At 59.3% G+C, this 21,166-nt stretch overlaps 2 protein-coding genes across 2 annotated transcripts; one reads left to right on the top strand and one right to left on the bottom strand.

The window, feature by feature from the left end:
• Positions 1-1,177: 1,177 nt before the first annotated feature.
• On the top strand, positions 1,178-14,426 carry ERN2 (endoplasmic reticulum to nucleus signaling 2). The gene is given in 24 exon segments (XM_040589294.1): positions 1,178-1,330; positions 3,665-3,782; positions 4,120-4,153; positions 4,763-4,835; positions 5,182-5,254; positions 5,416-5,538; positions 5,625-5,726; positions 5,994-6,255; positions 6,353-6,431; positions 6,521-6,671; positions 7,315-7,436; positions 7,626-7,802; positions 8,100-8,349; positions 8,620-8,710; positions 9,348-9,537; positions 10,278-10,377; positions 10,501-10,700; positions 11,430-11,577; positions 11,690-11,817; positions 12,062-12,124; positions 12,126-12,186; positions 12,497-12,564; positions 12,649-12,836; positions 12,982-14,426. Coding segments are annotated over 24 exon segments (2,946 nt in total). The 5' UTR covers positions 1,178-1,264; the 3' UTR covers positions 13,061-14,426.
• Positions 14,427-14,557: 131 nt separating this feature from the next.
• Positions 14,558-20,242, bottom strand: PLK1 (polo like kinase 1). Its single transcript, XM_040589295.1, has 10 exons — positions 19,632-20,242; positions 19,387-19,555; positions 19,141-19,285; positions 18,582-18,675; positions 17,782-18,001; positions 17,301-17,459; positions 16,999-17,076; positions 16,354-16,508; positions 15,731-15,913; positions 14,558-15,297 (listed from the first exon to the last, which is right to left on the bottom strand). Exons 1-10 carry the CDS (start codon positions 20,013-20,015, stop codon positions 15,091-15,093), a joined length of 1,794 nt encoding a protein of 597 aa, XP_040445229.1. The 5' UTR covers positions 20,016-20,242; the 3' UTR covers positions 14,558-15,090.
• Between the last annotated feature and the right edge of the window lie 924 nt (positions 20,243-21,166).

The raw sequence follows: 21,166 nt of genomic DNA, 5'->3' as shown, positions 1-21,166 counted from the left end.
TTCTGTGGGTCATGGAAGTTCACTATGTCTAATCCATATTCTAAGCAATTCACTTTGGTTTTATATTAAAAAAAGAAAAAAGTCTTAGATATTTGTGTCCACTGCAGGTTTATTTTAAATGGAATATGTAAGTACCATGTATTATGGTATTTTTAAATAACCTATTGCCTATTTCAAGGGAGGGGGAGATGACAAATATCTAGTCTTAGATTTGCACTGCTGGATTTTTTAAGTGTAACCTTGACTGGTTATCCTATTGTTTTATTCTGTAAGATTAGTCTTATGAATTAAAGTTTGATAATTAAATATTTCTGTGTTTTATTTCAACATTCTGTACCTTGTAAGATACCTCCTACTGCATAAACAACGCTATCAAATGGTTTGCAGTTAGTTTCTTTGTCAAAAGACAGATGCAGGCAGAAATGCATGGGAATCCATGCTCCTCGTCATGCCTGATGCCATCAGTGCCTTTCTCCCAGGGTGGGATTGGGGTGTCCTGCTGCTATATGCCACTTGATGCAAAAAGGCTGTGAACTACAGGACGATTCTTGAGCAACCTGTCCAAAACCAGGGTTTAATCTTGTTCTGAAGTGTACATGTCATGCTGAGCATGCTCAGCTCGGAGTTACACGTGGAAGCAGCTTGTTGCCCTGAGTCGTGTCAGGAGCTGGGGGTGGCAGCGGGCTGGGCGCTGTGATGCTGCACAGCTGCTTGCGGTTGCTGCTGGCTTTAGGAAGTTTCCACCATCCATTGAAAAAACACCCAAGGCTAGAGAGAGCTCCATGGTGTTATCACCGAAATAAAGTTTTAAATCCCTGATACATAGTCCACTTAACGCGTTCCCTTTCAGTTCAGCGTGTAGCTGGGTGCTAGCTGTAAGGGGCAAGGTAATAATTGGGGCGGGGGGTGAGGGGGTGTATACGTGTGTCTCTGAAGCTCACTCAACGCCAGGGTGCCTCTCGGGGAAGAGCAGTTTTTCCTGCAGCTTCCTGCTCTGTCTGGGAACGGAGCTGACGGTTAATTAAGGCGGAGGGGAAGAGCCCGGGGGGGCGGCGGGGCCGGGGGCGCGGGATGCCCGTGCGCTTTGGCCCGCGGTACCGGCCGCAGGGGGAGGGGGATGCTAAACACGGGCCCGGGAGGGCTCGTGCTGCCGCGGGCGGCGGGCGAGGGGGCAGGAAGCGGCGTCCTGGGCCCGCCCCGGCCCCGCTGAGTCAGGGCGCGGCGATAAGCGCGGCCCGGCCCGGCCCTGCAGCCGCGGCCCGCCATGTGCGGGACGTGGGCGCTGCGGCTGCCGCTCCTGCTGCCGCTGCTGCTGCTGCCCCCGGCACAGGTACGGCCCGCGGGGGGTCCGGCACGAGCGAGTCCCCTGGGCGTGAGCGCGTGTGCCCGGCCCGGCCCGCCGCGGTGTGACACCCGTGGGTGCGGGTGCCGGCGCCCGGGGCAGCTGGTTACGCGGGGCTTGGGCACCCGGGGGGGGGGGCCGGGGGCGGGGGTCTGGCACCCAGCAGGGTGCGCGTTGGCGGGGCGAAGGAGCTGGGATGGCAGCGGGGTGGGGGCGGCTGCGGCCGGGGGCCCGGGGACGGTGCGTGATGGAGACCCGCGCTGCTCGCCCCGGTGGGGTCGGGGTCCCCGCTCAGGAGCGCATCCCCCGCCCCGGGCCCGGGGGGCTTTGACGCTCCTCGTCCCCGCCACCCCGGCGGAGGCGGCCGCGGGCGATGGCGCCTGTGCCCGCCGCCCCGCTCCCGCACTGCGGAGCGAGTGGAGCCCCGGCCCAGCGGCACCGCTGCGGGGCGGAGCGGCGGGAGCCCCGGGCGAGCCTGGGTCCCGGGGACACCCCATGGGGACAGCAGCCGCGCTTCTGGGCAGGGGCTGGCCAGAGCGGCTGCTGGGGCAGCCGGGCTGGGAGCGGAGATGGGGCTGGCAGTGCCTGGGCGCCCAGGGCTCCCAGTCCTGCTCACGCTGGTGTGGGGGCCCTGGCCCATCTTCGTGTGCCCCATCACCAAAAAAGCTGTAGTTGCAGAAGAGGCAACAACCGCAGAGCAGCCGGGGGAGGCAGAAGCAGAGCCTGCAGCGTGGCACCCACGGTGGCTCCGACACCTGGCAGGGCTCCGTTCCCTTTCCCTCGTGCAGGTGGCCACACTGCGAGAGCTCCGTGCCTGCCAGCCTGGCCTGTCGCAGCCGGTCCCTCCGTGGCCAGCAGCGAGCCTGCCTGTGTGGCCATGCGGTGCTGGCGGAGCAGTGGTGGGGAGCGGGTGCCCTTCTCCACCTGCCCCACCGCATCCTCTGGACCAAGCGAGAGCTAGGAGACTCGCTCTGACATCACTTAAAAAATAAGCAAGAAGGGCAAAGAATAGAGTTGGGCTCGAGGCAGAGGGGTCGACATGAGGGAGCGTGTGTGTGCTCCTGGCAGGAGGTGCAGCTGGACAACTGGTGCCCTGGCACCCATCTGGAGGAATTCCAGAAGAGCATGTCTCCTGGCCCCACCGTGCCGTGCCTGGTCTGGTACTGCCATCAGGTTCTGCTCTGCAGATGGGCTCGCACTCACACGCAGGGCACCGTCCTGGCGCAGACTGTCAGCCCGTCCCCGCTCTTTAGTCTGGCCAGGTCCCCAGGGTGGGCTCTGCCGGCTCTGGCCGCAGGAGCTGGTACAGAACAAGTGAGGGGCTGCAAGGGGGCTGCAAGGGGGCGGGGCGTGCCAGCCCCGAGGGATGTCTGTGGGCCACCCTACACAAGTGACCAGGGCAGCAGATTGCTTGACCTGCTTCTGCATCGCTGGAGCCCGGGCGCTGCTCTGGTTCCCTGGCATCAGGGACTGGGGACGGCCACGCCAGCCCTGCCTCTGCCTGACACCATTTGGGTCCCCGTGCTGTTTGCTGATCCCTGTTTGCTGATGGGGCGAGGCTGGTGTGTGTGCCACTGGCTGAGCTGGCACTTGCTGTACGGACACCGACACTGTACCTGGAAGGAGCAGCTGCTCCTCCCAGCATGAATGTGCAGTTACTCCCTCAATGTCAGGCTAGCTGAAATCTATAGCTTTGAAGGCCTGGGTGAGCATAAATTGCATTTCTGGCATGAAAAGTCACCCAACTTGTTTGTTTCTGGAAGGAGCCGGTAGTTGGGCTGTTTGTGTCACCTTTAGAAAGACACCTGGGAGTTGTGGCTGAGAACAGCCGAGCTGCAGCCCATCCCCATTGGCAGGTAGGCTGGCTGCGGGGCAGAGAAGGGCAAAGGCTGCACCGGCCCCGTGGCTGCATTGGTGGGACGTGACCAGTGCTGCAGGTGCCAGGGACGGTGGGTTCCGCGCGCTGCCGGTGATGCTGCTCACTGCGAGCACAGCTACCTTAGTGCCGGGGCTTCTTGCCACGGATTTATACACCACAGCACCTCTGAACAGCCATTAGCAGGCACGATCCTGCAGGTGTCCTCTGCAGGTGGGGCTGGAGGAACAAGCAGATTTATTATGCTGGTGCAATGAAATAGATTATTTTCCCTCCTAGTCCTGCCTCGCTGGGGACCAAAGGGGACCTCGGCACTCTTCCCCGCAGGCTGCTGCTGCGGGGTGCTGGGTGCCAGGGGGCTGCTGAGCTGCGTCGCATGGCTCAGGCCATGGGGGCTTGTCCCCAGGTCTGGCTCTGCTTTCCAAGGACAGTGTTTCTGTCCATAGTGCCTCAAAAGCGGTGCTGTGACTGTCCCAGAAACACTGCTCTTCATATCCACTCTGGATGGAAACCTTCACGCAGTGAGTAAGAGCACAGGTGACATCAAATGGACCCTGAAGGATGGTGAGTAACAACGCAGGGGTGCTCACTCACAGCCTGGCTCCCTGGGCTTGTCACTGGCCAGGGTTTGAGAATGCAACCCCCAGCCTGGCTCCCGCTGGACAGGCTTTGGGCTGGCAGTTCCTCTAGCCCTGGGGACGCTGGTGGCTCCAGCCAGCCCCAGGCACAGCTGTGTGCGGAGGAGACCCCTGCTGCAGGCCATGGCTATTCTGGGTCTGAAATGCAAATAGGCTGGGGACCTGGGCATGGCCGCGAAACGGCTGCGCTTGGCAAACACTGCCACGTTGTCTCCGCTCGCAGGGAGAGGCTGCTGACGTCTGTGTTTTGCTCTTTTTTTCAGATCCTATTCTGCAGGTGCCGGTTTATGTGGCAGAGTGAGTGTCATCCCCCTACGGGCAGGGTGTCCTTTGCAGGGCAGGCAGCCTGCGGGCTGTGCGGGAGCCTTTCGGAGGTGCACGACCACTGCAACGAACCAGCAGATTCACAGCAAGAAAGGGGAACCTCAGAGAAATGAACCTGCCAGCCCGTGCCATCGCCTTAAACCTACCCTTTGTGCTAGTGCTTCGTGCGTGATGATGAGAAATAGCTGCTCTCTGCTGCTGAATTTTAGCCTTTCTACAGACAGACAAGAGGCTCTCAGCACCACCACACACAAAAGCATAGGAGAGAAATTGAGGAAAAGCCACCCAAAAGTGCAGGGGGAAGGCAGGAGAGCAGAGAGCTCCCCTGGGGCGCGCAGGGCACCAAGCCAGCATGGCTGGTAGGCGCGGGGCAGCCGTATGGAGTTACAGTGCTGACCCGGAGCGGGGGTTCATCTCCTACCAAATCCAGTGCCGGAGGTTTCCAGGAAAGGTCAAGCCCTGTAGTGAATCATCCCGGCACAAACTGCTGAAGGGGTTTCTTTAGTGCAGCTCCTCTGTAGTCCTTGGCGTGTGCCCAGTGCAGGGGGCGGCTCACGTTTCATCCTCTCTCCTCCTTTCCAGACCAGCGTTCCTTCCAGACCCCAACGATGGCAGCCTGTATATCCTGGGAGGAAAGAACAAAGAAGGCCTGATGGTGAGTGGGGCTGTGGGGCTGCATGCCTCCCACCCACCCGCACCCTGGGGTGTCACCAGGTGGGGGGGACTGGGCAGGCCTGTGGGAGGGGTGAGCCTGGGGCCATTGGTGGCTCCAGCTTGTCCCTGGCACCTGGAAGATGTCAGCCAAGTGGGTGTGGGGCACATAGAGCTGGGACCCTTCCCCGCCACCCTGTCCTGCTTTGGGGTGAGCAGTGAAGGCAGGCGGGGAGGAGAGGGCCATTCCAGGGGACCTTTCCATCCCACCTTGCTCCTGAAGGTGGGAAGGCTGCTGCTCGGGAAGGTGTTCCTCTGGCCCCGCATCCACTCTGCTGTCTGTGTTGCAGAAGCTCCCGTTCACCATCCCGGAGCTGGTTCAGTCCTCACCATGCCGCAGTTCAGACGGTGTGCTCTACACTGGTACGCAGAGACCAGCCGCTCCAGCGGACCTGGAGGAGGGGCTGAGTGGGGACCTCCTGGGAACGTGCTGGGGAGGGGAGACAGGAGGAAGCCTGGTGGGCAGCTCTCAGGGATGGACATCAGGGCTGTGGAGACTTACGGAAAAGTATTTTCATTCTCAGGGAAGAAGCAGGACACTTGGTTCATCGTGGACCCCAAGTCAGGAGAGAAGCAGACCACTCTCTCAACAGAGGCTTGGGATGGTGTGTGCCCGTCAAGTCCCCTGCTCTACATCGGCCGTACCCGTAAGCCAGTCCTGCTCCCCGTGTGTCCACCTGGTTCCAGGAATGGGGTGCCAGGCAGTGACCTCATGCCCTACTTATGTCGCCAGAGTACGTCATCACCATGTACGACACCAAGTCGCGGGAGCTGCGCTGGAACGCCACCTTCTCCGACTACTCGGCACCGCTCTGTGAGGAGTCCTACCACTACAGTGAGTGGCTGCCGCTCACGGGGGCCACGGGAGCCAGCTCCCCCAGCACCCGCTCGCAGCGGGACCCTCGCTGGGGGCACCCTGGGTGATGCTGCCATGGCCCGCAGGTCTTGGCCGTGCCCATTGCTGGGGAAAGCGGCCGCTGTGTTGGTCACAGCTCTTGTGAGAGCAGAGCAGCAACAGCCCATGGCTGGTGGCAGGACAGAGGGGTCAGAGGAGCCCCACGGCCAGCACTGCTCATCATCCCCTCCCTCTGGCTCTGCCTAGAAATGGCACACTTCGCCTCAAGTGGGGACGGGCTGGTGGTGACACTGGACAAAGAGAGCGGGGAGGTCCTGTGGGCACAGAACTATGGCTCTCCTGTGGTTGGCATCTACCTGTGGCACCAGGACAGCCTCCGCCGCGTCCCCCACCTCAACCTGGCCATGGAGACCCTGCGCTACCTGACCTTCCACTCGCAGGACATCCACATCCTCAAGTGGAGCTACCAGTCCGTGAAGAACTTTGCTGCTACCAAGACCCAGCTACTGTATGTGGTTCCCGTGCTGCGGCAGCTGGTGGCATTCGCGTTGCCTGTGCCCTGATCTGTGATGGACGGAAGGCTGATGCTTGTCCCTGCTTTGCAGGCCAGCGCTCTACGTGGGGAAGTATGCGACCAGCTTCTATGCCTTGACCTCCCTGGTCCATGGCAGTGTGGCACTGGTGGTGAGTCTCTCTGCTGGCCCCGTTCGGGGCGAGCCGCAGCAGGCACATGTCCTGGCTGCACGGTGGTCCATGAGCTGTCGGACCCCCAGCCGCAGGGCATCACACTGGCCAGGATTGATGGCCCCACCACGGATGATGTGACCATGAGCGAGTCAGGGGAGTGTGAGATCACACCCAGCACCGATGTCAAGTACCCGCAGGGCAGCATCACCTCTCTCCGCAACCAGTGGCTCCTAATAGGTGCGGACCCACAATGGGCACGGGCTCTCCTTGCGTCCTCGCTCCTGGAGGGTGCCCCGGGCTGGGGCAGCCTGAGCTGCTGGTGCGTTTTGGGGTGGCAACCTGACCTGCTCTGCACAGTGGGGCTGTGGCTTGCCTCATTTCAGCCCATCCTTGTCCCCGCCCCAGGAGGGACTGCCAGACACCCCCACCTAGGGGGTGGGCAGGGACTCTTTGAAGCAGGGCTCACCATTACCCGTACTGGTGGGTATGCCCTTATGCACCAAGCCCATGTGGGTGCTGGGGTAATTAGCCTGCTCTGTGATTGCTGTCACAGGTGTGATGGCTGAACTGCTGTGTTTGGAAATCAGAGTGGGGTCAGGCCCAGAGGAGCAGGGTCAGGCCCCCTGCTGCCTGCTGAGGGTGGGGGACATTGCCCTCTGCCTTCCTCCGCTGGCTGCAGCTGCGCTGGGTCCCCCTCCCTGGGGACAGAGCCAGCAGGTTGTAGCTGTGATGTTTTTTGTGCCTCCCATCAGAAGCAACGCCCCTTCTCCAGGAGAGCCAGAGCTGTCTGGCGAGCCCGTGTCAGCACTGATGGAGATGAAGGACTGATGCTGGGGCCAGAGACCAGGTGATGGTTGTCTCTGTTCTCCTCTCACTGCAGGGCACCATGAGCTGCCTCCCGTGGTCCACACGACCATGCTGCGAGCCTTCCCGGAGAACCTGAGGAAGACAACAGAAACCATCATCCCCAGAGCTCCTCCTGCCAGGACCATGTTTGATGATGTGAGTTGGGAAGCTCTGCTGCATCTCACCTGGGGAAACCTTGGGCAGTGCTGGGTCACTGGGGGGTCTGGGCTGTCTGGGGGTGGCTGGTGGGTCCCCAACACGGGGTAGCACAGGGAGGGCATCCCAAACCTGAGTGCCCAGCGGTCTGTCCCTCTGGTGTCATCCAGCCCTGGGCGTGTGTTGCAGTTTCTGGCCCCAGGTGGCCTGGAGCAGCCAGCTGTGCGCAGCGAGGGGCAGTTCCAGCCGGACCCCGTGCCGAGGGAGCAGGTGGAGGTCTACCCCGAGGCTGGCACCTGGGACCTGGTGGTGGCTGGTGTTGGCACAGCTCTCCTGGCCGGGGGAGTCCTGTTCCTCCTGCTCACGGTGAGTGGTGGCTGGTGGAAGACCCCCCCACCTGCTGCAGAAACACTGCTTCTGAAGGCCTGGGCACCCCCCTCTCTTCTTGTACTCATGGCACAAGCAGCAGTGCTATGACTGCGATGAGCTGCGCGGCACCCACGCTGTCCCTTGCAGACTCGTGATAACGAGCCAAGGCAGTGTGCAGCTTGTCGCTGGCTGGGCAAGGGACAGATGGTGCACATGCTGCCAGTGCTGAGCCCTGCTGAGCCCCAGCTCTGTTACGGGCACAGGAGTTCAGCACTCACGTGGTTTGTGTTCCAGAAACTGCAGAAGCAGCATGAGGTGCAGCAGCAGCAGCTGGAGAAGCAGATTCAGCAACTGCAGCAGCAGCAGGAGATGCTGCTCCCAGGTCGGGGCTCCAGCGAGGGTGTCCCTGTGGGGCCCGTGGAGCGGGGGCCGAGCCAGGGAACCATGTCACAGCTCTCACAGAGCTCCAGCCCCTCGGCCTGCCTGAAGGACTGTGCTAATGGGATGGTCAGCCCTGATCCAGCTGTCCCAGTGGCTGCTGAAGGTGTGTGCAGGTGGGAACAGGCAGGGTGTGAGGGGGCTTGCTGACTGTTGGTGTCTCCCGAAGCAGGAGCCGAGATGCCCTGCAGATGAGAAGGATGTGCCCAGCTGGGATGGGAGGAGACACAGCACTGGCTGCTGGATCAGCGTGGGCTACAGAAGCAGTTGCGAGAGCAGGGACCCAGAAATGGCCAGATGGTTAAAGAGCTGGATGTCATTTATACAGCGCTAATGCTTACAGGTTGAAGGATGGCTGCTTCCTCTTCCTCTGTAGATGCAGAACCAGATGTGATTGTAGTCGGGAAAATTTCTTTTGACCCCAAGGATGTTCTGGGCCACGGAGCTGGAGGAACCTTTGTCTTCAGGTGGGTGGCAGCCCCAGGTGCCTGCCCTCACTGCTCATTCTCCCTGGGCACCATGAGGACAGCACCAAGGCAGCTCCTTCCCTGGACGGCAGCCGCTGGGTCAGGGGCTTTTGGGAACGGGTTGCCACCTTCCCTGTCTCATGGTCCACAGCAAACCCACCTGGGGAGCTGGGCTTGTGGCCTTCAATAGCCAGGTGCTGGGTACACAGGGCAGGTCCCCCCTCACACCACTGCCCTGTGCTCCCCTTCCCCTCCAGCCTGTGCCCGGCCGTCAGGCAGCTGGGCTGTGCCCGCTGCAGGCAGTGCTCAGCACCAGCAGGACTGGCCCCTTGCAAGGTTCCCCTGGCTCGGGCTGAGCCCCTTTCCCCAGCACTAAACACAGCAAAAAGCAAGGGACGTTATTTTCCTACAAAAAGGGGAATCTGAGCCCTCAGTTCCCAGCTTGCTGCAGAGATTTCTGCCTGTCAACGGCTGTGACAAGTCTTTGGGAGTCACTCCAAGGTGACCCACACCGAGGACCCCAAGGGGCAAGTCCCCAGCATCAGCTGCAGCCTGGCCGGGCTGCACATCTGCAGTGCTGGGCTCTGCTCCAGCTGGGGGGGCCATGCACGGACACTGCCACCGACTCTCTGCACAGGGGACAGTTTGATGGCCGGAACGTGGCTGTGAAGCGCCTCCTGCCCGAGTGTTTCCATCTCGTTGACCGCGAGGTCCAGCTGCTCCGGGAGTCAGATGAGCACCCCCACGTTGTCCGCTACTTCTGCACAGAGAAGGACAAGCAGTTCCATTACATCGCCATCGAGCTCTGCTCCGCCACGCTGCAGGAGGTGAGCCTGCAGCCCTCTCCCTGCCCGGTCCTGGGGGTGCAGGGCTGTTCATCAGTCCCGGGTGCCCCCATACCTGTGTTTGCAGGTCAGTCCCCAGGGCCTTTGTGCTGTTAGGGATGTCCTGGCAGCGCTCCTGCAGGAGCAGGGTGCTGTGCATGCCCAGGGAAGGCTTGGCAGCCAGCAGCTCCCAGCCCTCTTTGGGGCTCCTGCCTGGGCACGGGTGCAGGGCTCAGCTCCGGACCTGCTTCCCAGCAGTCAGAGGGAACAGGGCTCAGAACAGGGGCATGGCCAGGCTGTGAGGTGCTTCGGAGAGGCAGGGCAGCCAGCAGCAGCACTGCTCCTGTGTCAGTCAAGCCCCTACCCCTGTTCTGCCCATTTACCCTCTCGGGAGGGACAGGGCAGCTCTGAGCCCCAGCATCAGTCAGGGCAGTTGGGCATGTGTTGGGAAGAGACCGAGCATGGGGGAAGAGAAGCATCCTTTTACCGCCCCGTAAAGCGGGAGTGTTGCTGGAGCTGTGGGGGTCCGAGGACGCAAGTGAGGGCAGTTTGCTGCAGAGGGAATAGATGCCGACTGGTGCACCTGGAAATGGCGAGCCTTAGGCACAAATGGCCTCTGCATGGGCTTGTCTCCTTCCACCTCTGTCAATCTACTGAGAAATCCCTCTCCCAACAAGCCTTGACACCTTTGCCCCAGTAAATCAGGCCTCGCTTCATCTCTCTCTACCTCGCTGTGCTTCCAGTATGTGGAAAGCCCCAGCTTTGACCGTCGCAGCCTGGATCCAGTGTCCCTCCTGCACCAGACCATGTCCGGGCTGGCCCACCTCCACTCCCTCAGCATTGGTGAGAGGGCAGCGTGTCCCGTCTTGGCCCCGTCCTCAGCTGCAGGGCTCAGGCAGCAGCTGTCTGGGCCAGTAGAGCCCTGCCGCCGCAATGGCAGGTGATACTGCACGCTCTCTCTTCCAGTCCACCGTGACTTGAAGCCATGTAACATCCTCATCTCTGTCCCGAATCACCACGGGCAGATCCGAGCAGTCATCTCCGACTTTGGCCTCTGCAAGAAGCTTCAGGGGGGACGACAGAGCTTCAGCCTCCGCTCCGGCATCCCTGGCACCGAGGGCTGGATTGCGCCCGAGGTGCTGCAGGAGACGCTGAAGGAGAACCCTGTCAGTGAGCCGTGGGTGCCCCCCCCTCCCGGCCCCGGGTGGTCCTCGAGCCTGTCGTGGGAGTCCCCTGTGCTGGCAGCAGCCTCATGGTGCTACTGAAATGCACAATTAAGACAAAAGCTCCAAGAGCCCAAGCCAGCCTACTGCAGAGCACCGGTGCTCCTCGCCAGGACCACCCTGGGTAGCACTGCCCCTATGCTCCCACCCTCGTGGGGACGGTGCCTGGCTGTGCTCAGCACGGGGCATCTCGGCTGGCTACAGCCCTTAGAAATTCAGGGTGGGGAGGCTGGAGGGGCTGTGGCTTGCTGTGAAGGTTACGTTGCTGCTCATCGATTTGGCGCAGGGAATCCTGTTCCTGCTGGCAGCTGGTAGCTGTATTGATCCCTGGCAGGGCACGTACTGGTGCTGGCAGCACGCTCCCATAACCTTGTACTGGGGTCAGCTTGCACAGCTGGGTGAGACTGCAGCAGCCCTGGTGTGTCCGTCTGGCTGCCCAGTCCTGGCTTCTGGCTGTGCCTCTGGAAAACACCTTCCCTGATACGGACCTGACGTGACGGGTGCGTCACTGACCCCCGGGAGCGGGGCCGGCAGGAGACCTGGTGCGATGCATTTTCCAGAGCTCTGCAGCCAACAATGAAGCATTCATGCAGAAGAATGGGGAGGTGAGGAGGTGAAGGCTTTCCTTGCCCTTTGCTGCGAGGGGCCCACCTCCCGCTTTGTGTTCCGCAGACGTGCGCCGTGGATATCTTCTCAGCTGGCTGCATCTTCTACTACGTGGTGTCAGGAGGACAGCACCCGTTTGGGGACAGCTTGCGGCGACAGGCCAACATCTTGTCAGGCTCTTACCAGCTGAGCTGCCTGCAGGAAGAAGCTCATGGTGAGACCCTTCCCCACAGGTGCATCCCCGGGGGGCAGCCCTGATCCGAGGGGCGCAGCGCCATGTCCTTCTCGGCGGGGCTAGTTCTCCGTTGCATTGTTTCACCTACCAGACAAGCTTGTTGCAAGGGAGCTGATTGTGGCAATGATCAGCCCCGAGCCCCAGTGCCGACCCTCAGCACCTGTGGTCCTTGTGCATCCCTTTTTCTGGAGTCTGGAGAAGCAGCTGCAGTTCTTCCAGGTGAGTGCGTGCTGTCCCACCAGGCAGCAAACAGGTGTGCTCTGAAACCCCAAGTGCTGGAAACAGCTGTCAAACAGGTCAACGGGCTCATTTTGAGCTACTTTTGGAAGGGGTGGAGGGTCTCTGGGTTTGGGGCCACGGCCAAACCATGCCCGTCCCACCTCGGCACCAGCCCTGTTCCCTGGCACTGGTGTGGGGTGAGGGCAGTGCCATACCCACCCTGTCCCTGCTCTTGGGCACGCAGGACATCAGCGACCGCATAGAGAAGGAGCCTGCTGAGGGGCACATCGTCTCGGCTCTGGAGGCGGGGGGGGCGGTCAGTGGTGAGGACCAACTGGAGGATGCACATCTCCCTGCCACTACAGACAGGTGGGCACAGCGGGGGCCAGGCACTGAACCTGCTGACGCCTTCCACGCAAAAGCAGGCAGGGAATGAGGCTCCTGCGTCGGGTGCTTTTTAATGGGCAGGAGGCACTTGCTTGTGCCCAGAGGCCAAAACCCAGGATGGGTGAACACACCAGCCATTCCTGGGGAGGGTTTGCCACAGGCTGCAGCGCTCACGGTGCACACCTGGGGTGCGGGGGCTCAGGGTGGTGCTGGCATTGCAGGGGGCTGTGGCAGCCCCTTGCCCCGCGTGTATCCATCCCCCCTTGCTCAGTGTCTCCCCTGCTCTCCCCAGACCTGAGGAAGTTCCGCACCTACAAAGGGGGCTCGGTCCGTGACCTCCTGCGGGCCATGAGGAACAAGGTATGGCCACCCCAGCTCCCTGCACGCGCCCCCCCCCCCCCCCCATACTGCCTGCCTCGGCTCACCTCATCCTCTCTCCTGCAGAAGCATCACTACCACGAGCTGCCAGCTGATGTCCGGGCAGCCCTGGGTTCTGTCCCGGATGGCTTTGTGCAGTACTTCACCTCCCGCTTCCCTCGGCTGCTGTTGCACACGCACAGGGCCATGAGGGTCTGTGCCCACGAGCAACTTTTCCACTCCTACTACCACCAGGGACCGGGAGGCGACAGCAAGTGAGCGGGGATGCACACCGGGATGGCACCCACGGTGCAGGGCTGCTGTGGCCACTCCTGCCTACCCTGCCTGTACCTGCAGCTCTGTCTTGCAGCAGCCAGGAGCAGCCCCCGGGGCACTCAGCATCCTTCTCCCCCTCCCCAGGGTGAGGTGGGGGCCTCAGCCATATGATGGCTGCCCAGCATACATGTGGGTTACAAGCAGCATGGTCCAGGAGAGGTGAGCACAGGGTGGCACTGTGCTCTTGCCTCGGGTCTCCCGAGCCCAAGAGGGATCCTGGGGGCACCCGCCTTTGCCAGCACTCACAGACTCAGCGCCCCGAAGGCATTTGTATCAGAGAACAAAATATCTCTGCAGTGGATGTGGCGCTTTGACAAAAAGAAAAATGCATTTTGCATTTTCTTGAGGGCAGCTGGCATAGTGAAGCACGGGCAGGGTGATGCAGCTGGGCTGGGGTGCTCACCATGGATGGGTGAGCTTCATCCTGCACATTCTCCCGTGCCACATGCCTGGTAAAGCAGCTCTTGGAGCAGGTGTCCAGCATGGCTGTGGCCAGGGCTGATGCACCCAGCTGACGTACTGGTCAGCTTCTTGCAGCCACCCCAGGGCCTGGACCTGCTATTTGCATCAGGGCTGCTGAGGGCAAGGCAGCGTGGTTGGGGCCTCCAGCACAACCCTGAGAATGAAGTTTTTAATCTCAGCAGGGCTGAGAAAAAGGTTTTCTCCCTGTTGGCCAGCAGCAGCTTGTAATTATGCCAGGCCAGAGCCCCCCCATTAGTCCCACGCCCAGGAGCCCTGAGCAGTTTGCTCAGCAGTTGTTGCAGGACACAATGGCAGGGAAACCCCTCCTGCCCGTGGCCTTTCCTGCTGGTACGGGGGCCGTGGGCAGCCTGGGAGCCAGCGTGGCAGCTGGAGCCCCTCAGCAAGGCTTCATTTTTGAACAGCAATGATTTTGTACGGTCAGATTCCTCTGGGTGCTGAGGTGTGGGATTTTGTTACACAGGTAACATTGGGTTGGTATCCAGTTTCTTTTCAGAATCCTGTATGGCCTAAAGCATTTTATACATAATATTATAAAAAAACTCAACCAAACAAACTAGAAAGCTTGTCCTCCTTAAAAATAAACTGGCCTGAGAGCACCAGGAGGTGCTTGCTGGCAGCCAGCAATGGTGGGGGAAACCCAAGGTAAGTTACTGGGCTCCTGCAAAAGTCTGTTACAGTAGCTGACTTGCTAATTCTATAGTCATATTTGCAGGCATCTTCCTTATAGTAAGTAGAGCCAATCAACTAGGAAATGGGAAGATGGGTCATTAACCTACAGGTACCAGTATAGCTAGTACAGCATACAGCGATATACACAGTACATCTGTAATAGCCTCAGGGTCTCCTCATCTGCAGCCCAGCTGGGGAGATCAGCACAAACAACAGCTACCCCACTTTTCTCTGCTTACAACAAACATCTCCCAGAACAACTCTGACTCCCTCCCACTTCCTATCATGATCCGCCACCATTGCCCTGTTGCTCTGTGTAAAGAGCTGGAGCTGAGTGAGGAGCAAGTCCAGGGCTCAGCTCATGCAGAGGCTGTTACTAAAGGCAATCGAGCAGAGAGCACAAGCTGATGAATGAAGAGAACAGCTCTTGCTTGGAGCGTGAGCCATAGGCAAGGTGCTGCTTCCTCCTGCACAGCAAGCCAAAGGGAACCACGACAGGCTAGATGCGGCAGCAAGTTACATTTAATCAAGTTATGCAATATACAAAAGTTTTATGTTTCATGTAGATTAATTTCAGTATTAAAAGGCCAATTCCTTAGTCTCACCACCCTAGGCATGTTAAATATGTTACCTGAATTTCTACTAGAGCACCAGCACAGACACGTACAAATAACTTACGTGACAGTTCTGCTCTCCCCATACTTTGTTCTCTCAAGAGAAGGCCCAGGAGCCTCAAACAAGAGGGGTAGTTTTTGAGTCAGGCTTTTGGCTTTGGGAAGTAAAAAAAAAAAAAAAAAAGAGTAGGTATGCAATTAAAAAATAGTCTATTAGGAGTGGGGAGCAAGAAACCTTTGGGTACCAGTCAGTGAACAACACCATTCCCACAGCATCAGGGGCTTCTCTCATGGCAACCAGCCCATACCCAGGAGTGGGAGCCCAGCTGCGTAACTCGAGGTTACAGCATGAGCAGGGATGCTACTAGCCCTCCCCACCACAGCTGGAACAGTTTGGCACAGATACTGAGTCCATTAAAAACAAGATTTAAGCAGAGGATTTCACACAGGCTGACCCAGACTTGGAACTGAGGAGCTTTTCCACCATGGTGCGAGCATAGCGGAGCCGGCTGGCCAGCTCCTTGCAGCATCCGTGTTCCTCGATGAGGCTCAGCTTGTATGTGCGGAAGTCCCGTTTCTCATCTATGTATGTGACAGCAGCCATGAGAGGGCACAAGATGACCTTTGTGTGGTCCTGTGGGGAGAGAACACATGGTCACCCTGAACACTCTCCTCCTTGGGGACTGCATTTCCTCAGGATGAACCACCTCAGCAGCACTTGGGGCATCCCAGAAGCATGCTGACAAAGCACCATGCCACAGCATTTGTTCACAGATTGCAGCAAAGGGGAATAAAGTGATCTGGCCAGCCAGCTCAAGACTGCTGCAACCCAAGACTGTGCAGCAGCCCTCCTCCTGCTAAAGGACACTGCCCCTTCACAAGCAAGAAGTGTCTGGGTGGCTTATGTACCCGGCAAGGGGAGCAAGGAGCCTCCCGCTGCTTGGTTCACTGGGCAGTCTCGGCTCAAGTTCTACCCCGCTGCTGCCTTGCATGCAGCACTGTGTGGAGTGGGGCTTGTTCAGCAGCTGGAGCTACAGCCCTGGAAAACTCAAGAGCAGCAGCCTGACCTGGAAGAAGTTGATCTGCACGGTGCCATTGCTGAGGTGCAGGATGATGGCGCTGCGGGTCCGGAACCACGTGCAGAGGTAGGGTAAACGGGCCAGCTCATCTCCTTCCCGTGGCGTGATGTTAGCACCCGCCTTCAGCAAGTGCTCGCTCATGTAGTTCCGGAAGTATTTCAATAGTGTTATCTACAGATGGGAAAGGCTGTGAGCAGACAGGCTGAAATGACCCCGGCTATGTGGGAGCACAGGGGCTGCTATCACCATCCTAGAGTGATGCATCACTGCACAGACTGGTGTGAATTCTCATGCTCAAAGTTAACTGGGTTTGTGATACTTCAGACTTGCTTTGTTGAACAGTACATAAAAGTCTTGTGAGCACTTATTTCTGCTAAACTGCTAATAAATGAGCCTCAGATAGCAACTAGAAATAAACAGTTAGAGCTGCCAGTGTCTGCCCTCATGGCCACATTTTACTAGCCAAGAGGAAGCCTGCAGAATGCCAGTGCCCCCAAGTTACAGATGTTTCTCCCTGGAACCCACCCGTGCCCAAAGCAGTCCAACAAGGCTGGCAAGTCTCTCACCAGGAGTAGCCACCCTCCAGCAACAGCTCCTGCCCCAGGACTGACCTTCTTGTTCAAGGCAGAGGGGTAGGATCTCACAGTGAAGTAGGACTCATTGCTGTTTTGCTCAATGTACTGCAAGCTGTCACCATCATTGTACATAATAAGACGAGTGGAGTCATTGAAGAGAACTCCCACACTGTTGTCACACAGCTGGTAGCCTAGTTTGAAAGGGAGCCCGTTAGGCCTTCAGATACCACCGGTTATGTGAAACACAAAGGTAGAATGCTGTATCATCTAGGGGTTCCCTGACAACCACCCCACCAAGTCCCTGCCAGGTCTGAAGAGTCTTCTTTGCGGAGGTCCGGGTGGCACTTTTCCTCCTCTGGATCCGTCATCCTCCCTTATTGCATCACCTGCTGCAGAAGCAACTTGCAACTGCCACAGTGGGTACACACGCTCACTGGGGAGCGAGGCCAGCCATCTCTGCAGCAGGTAGCCATCTTCCACAGTAAAGTGGCCAGGGCTGATGTTCAGTGACCACTACTCTGATTCCGTGGGTATTTGGCAACGTTCCTGACAGAGCCTTGGACACACATGCACTGGAATACTGTGACTAAAGAACCAGACCTACACAATGCCCAAACCCAAGCTTCCCCCAGCCTCTTCAAAAACTAGAAAAGGCTGAAGTATTGCTCCCCTGTTATTTACCTAGACCATATTTATCCGAGTAGTCCACCCATTTGCTAACCCAGAAGATGGGAATGCAGGCTGGGTCTTCAGCTTCTTCTGCAAAGAGAAAAGGAATTTGTCAGAAGATGTTTCACACCACCCTGCACACCTCAGCAAGCAAGCGATACCATAAGAAAGGTAAGTAGCTACTACATCACTTCTCAGCCTTCCAGTTTGAAACAGAGGCATGCTGGTCCCTCACCTCAGACAACAGCATCAGAATGACAAAGCAGCAAGTTATCCAGGAGGGCCAGCGCCTGTGGGGCTGTCCTCAGACTCACCTTGTCTCACTGCCAGTCTCTCAGAGGGCTTGGATGAGTTGACCGCAGTCAGCTGCTGCAACATGTCAGCTAAGTGACAGTCAATAGCATCTCCCGGCTCCCGCAGTCTAGCTGCATCTTCTTTTTCAGGCAAGTTCTCTGGTGCAGGACTGTCTGGTCCTGGGCCAGGAAAGAGAATAGCGTTGAGGCGTGATGAGGGAGTAGGCTTCTAAAGGCATCAGGTTTACATTGTACCCTGGCTATAGGAAACACATTACATACCATATAGCTAAAGCTAGCGGTGGCACTTTCTCCCTGCTTTGGTTCTGGGCAAAGAGTGAGGAGACCCCTCTCACTCACAAAATGTCCCAGGTGCTCATAACAACAAGAGGAGGCAAGGGAGCACCACATTCCCCGTTGATGGCTCTGGATGGTGTGGGAAGCCAGGCAGGCTCTCATCCAGCACTGCAGCCCAGTCTCACCTCTGGACACTTGCACTTACCTTTGTTAAGTGCGGTCAGCGGCTTTCGCCCGTTCAGTTCAAGTCCACTGGGAGCAATTGAAAATCTAGGTGCAATGGTGAGGCAGCTGGTGGGCAAGCGGCTGGGGATGTATCCCGATGTGAAGAACTCGTCACTCAACAACTCGTCAATAGTTGGGCGCGTGGCAGGGTCAGACCTCAGCATCTTCTGGATGAGGTTAGCAGCTACGGGGTTGATGTGCTAAGAGGTGACAGGCAGAGTTGAGAAACAAGGGTCAGGGAACAACATGTACTAGTGGCAAATGCATTGGATACACAACCTGCAGGGGAAGTTCTGCTTGGAGCAGAGCTCCTGTGCTGTCTCAAGCAAGCAGGATGCAAGCTGAGGAAACAGAATTGGGCAGGCATGGAGAGCTGTCTCCTAACAGCATGCAAGGCCTAAAATCAACTGACTTCAGCAAGACAAAATCAACAGCAGTGGGATGAGCTGGGGACCTGGCCCAGACCTCACAGATTTGAGCATGTCCATTTAACATCATGTGCCAAGTGCTCAGCTTGGATTTTTGCTGGACTACAGGGTGGGGAGCTGCTGGCTCCCCAAGAAGCTGGCCCTACAGGTTTACTCCACCATAGACTGAAACATCCCCTTCACAGAATCATTTAGGTTGGATAAGTCCAACCGTTAGCCCTCACACACCATGATAAGAGCCATTTCACCATTATGTGAGAGCCCGTTAAGTGCCAGAAGCAGGATGGCACAGCAGAAGGCTGACAGAGAAGCGCTGCGAGGTGAACGGATCCACCCGTGGGAAGCACCATACCTTGGGAATAGTATAGTCATTCTTCTTGATTCGGAGGTAGGTTTCTTTTAGACAAGAAGTTTCAAAAGGTGGTTTCCCGACCAGCAGAGTGTACCTGCACGTTTACAGACAAAAGGGTGTCAGTTTTACAAAAGGGACTCCAAGACCTGTGCGCAGAAGTGGCCCTGGGCTAAGCACATCCTGGGACTTTACTGGCAGAGGGAACACACTTGGCACTGGACATGCAGCAGTGCAGACAGCTGTGTGTACTGTGCCTGGTTCCTGCCCCTGAAAAGGGAAGCCGGAATCTCATACCCTCTGGGGAAATTTCCAATTCAGAAGTGTGGGCTTTTGGAAAATACCTCGGGAGAGCCAAACAGCATAGCAGATCATCCTGCACACATCCCTGTGTGTGCCGAGCACAGCACAGGTTGCATGCTGGCTGGCAGCAGGGTCAGCCAGGGTAGGTGCTCCAGAGAATGCCCTCCCCAAAGCAACACAGAGGGGCCAACAAGACCAGGACCGCTGGGACCACCAGGACCACCAGCCCCATGGCCACGCAAGAGGCCTTTTGACTCACATGATGCAGCCAATGGACCAGATGTCCACCTCGAAGCTGTGCCCCTTCTTGCCCAGGACCTCTGGAGCAATGTAGTTGGGGGTTCCACACAGGGTCTTCTTGCGCTCGCCATCGTACTCCACTTTGGTGGCCAGGCCAAAGTCACCTGCGAGAGATGGGGTGTGACTGGAGCCACCCAGGACAGCTGGTCTCCGGGGCTGGGGAGCCCACCGGGGGCTGGCAGGGTGGCATGTCACGGGCACCTACCGATCTTCACCTCCATGTCGTCGCTGAGGAAAAGGTTGCCCAGCTTGAGGTCGCGGTGGATGACGCGGTGGCTGTGCAGGTACTGGCAGCCCAGGATGGTCTGGCGCAGGTAGTACCGCACCTCGGGCTCGCTCAGCGCCTTCCGCCGCTTGTGCAGCTCCAGCAGCGACTGCGGGGGGACACTCAGTACCGGATGCTCCCGCTCGTGCCCCCCGGCGCCCCCCGCCCGCCCCCCCGCTCCTCACCCTGCGGCGGCAGAGCTCCAGCACGACATAGACGAAGTCCGCGTCCTCGAAGAAGCCCTGGAAACCGACGACATGGCGGTGGGCCAAGCTGCGGTGGATAGCGATCTCCATGGACATCTTCTCCTTCTGGTGCGGCTTCACCAGCAGCGACTTGGGCACCACTTTGCCCGCGAACACCTCCCGGCTGTCCGCCTCCGCCAGCTCGTAGCACCGCGCGAAGCCGCCCTTCCCCAGGAATCGCCCGCGGACGAAGCTCCGCCGGGTCCGCGGGTCCACCAGCACCTTCGGTACCTCCTTCCCACCCACCACCGGCCGCGCCGACGCCGGCTCCGGCTCCGTCAGGGCCGCCGGCCGCGCCGCCTTCCCGCCTGCCGCGTTCATCATGCACCGGGCTGCTGCGGGGCTGCGGGGGTTGCGCCGGGCCGCAGGCAGTAGCCGGGAGCAGAGACCGGGAGCAGGAGCAGAGGCAGGCAGCGCAGGCCGGGCCAGACCCCAGGCAGAGGCCGGGAACAGGGGTCGGGCCGCAGGCAGGAACAGGCGCTGCCCGGTACAGGCGCTGCCCGATTCAAACGCGAGCCCGGAGCGTTACGCACCCACGGCCGCTCCCTATTGGCTGAGAGGATTTAAAATCCACGCCGCCCGCCGCAGGGCACCATGGGAGCGCCCGGCCCAGCGCCCTTAAAGAGCCAGGCATCGGGCGGGGCGAGCGCGCTGGCCACGCCCCCACGCGGAGCGGATGAGGCGAGGCAGCGCGCGGCGCGTGTTCCGGTGGCCGTGGACTGGCGGGGAGCGGCCACGGGGCATGCATGGGGCGCCGCGGTCACCGCTCCCGCAGTGGCTGCAGGGCAACGCCCAGCCCCGCGCCCCCCGGCCGCTCTGTGCCCCCGCACCCACTGGGGGTCTCCCGGCACAGGTGCCCCCGGCCGCTCCGGGGGTTCCCATGCGCGGGGCTCAGAGCGCTTTGTGTAAGGAAGTTTGTGTCGGAGCCGGTACCCGACGCGGAGATTGTTTTTCTGGGAAAGAAACGGCACCCGGGCTGCCCGCTTCCCGGCCTCGCGTATAGCGCCCGCGCTGACCGGAGCCCGGCTCTCCCGCCGGCCTGTGCTCTGCGGAGACCCCTGCGCCCGCCCCGGGGGACGGTCGGGCAGTCGAGCGCAGGCACCCCGTCAATGATTTTTTTCGCTCTCTCATTCCCACTCCCCGATGGACGCCAGCCCCAGGTCCTGTCGAGCCGCTCCTGCAGCCTGTCACCCCTCACTCAGTAACCACCCGGGATGTCCTGGTCCCTTAACCTGGTCTCGCTGCTGGCTGGGGCTGAACAAATAACCCAGAACAGCACAAAACCCAGCCACGGCACTGCAGCCCACGAGCTGCCTCCCCCCTCCAGGCACTCCATCCACCCAGCTATACCAGGGTAAGGACAGCAATTTCACCTCCCACGGCTTCCCTTCCCGATCAGCAGAAGCCATTCCAGCCCTGGCTATCAAATAGATGTTCTCGGCCAATGAGTTTTGAGCTTTTGCCACACACTGGGC

This window comes from Falco naumanni, chromosome 4 (assembly GCF_017639655.2).
Source record: "Falco naumanni isolate bFalNau1 chromosome 4, bFalNau1.pat, whole genome shotgun sequence".
NCBI classification, from domain to species: domain Eukaryota; kingdom Metazoa; phylum Chordata; class Aves; order Falconiformes; family Falconidae; genus Falco; species Falco naumanni.
Note: the sequence above shows the minus strand (reverse complement) of the source record. Positions and strands in the feature narration are given on the sequence as shown.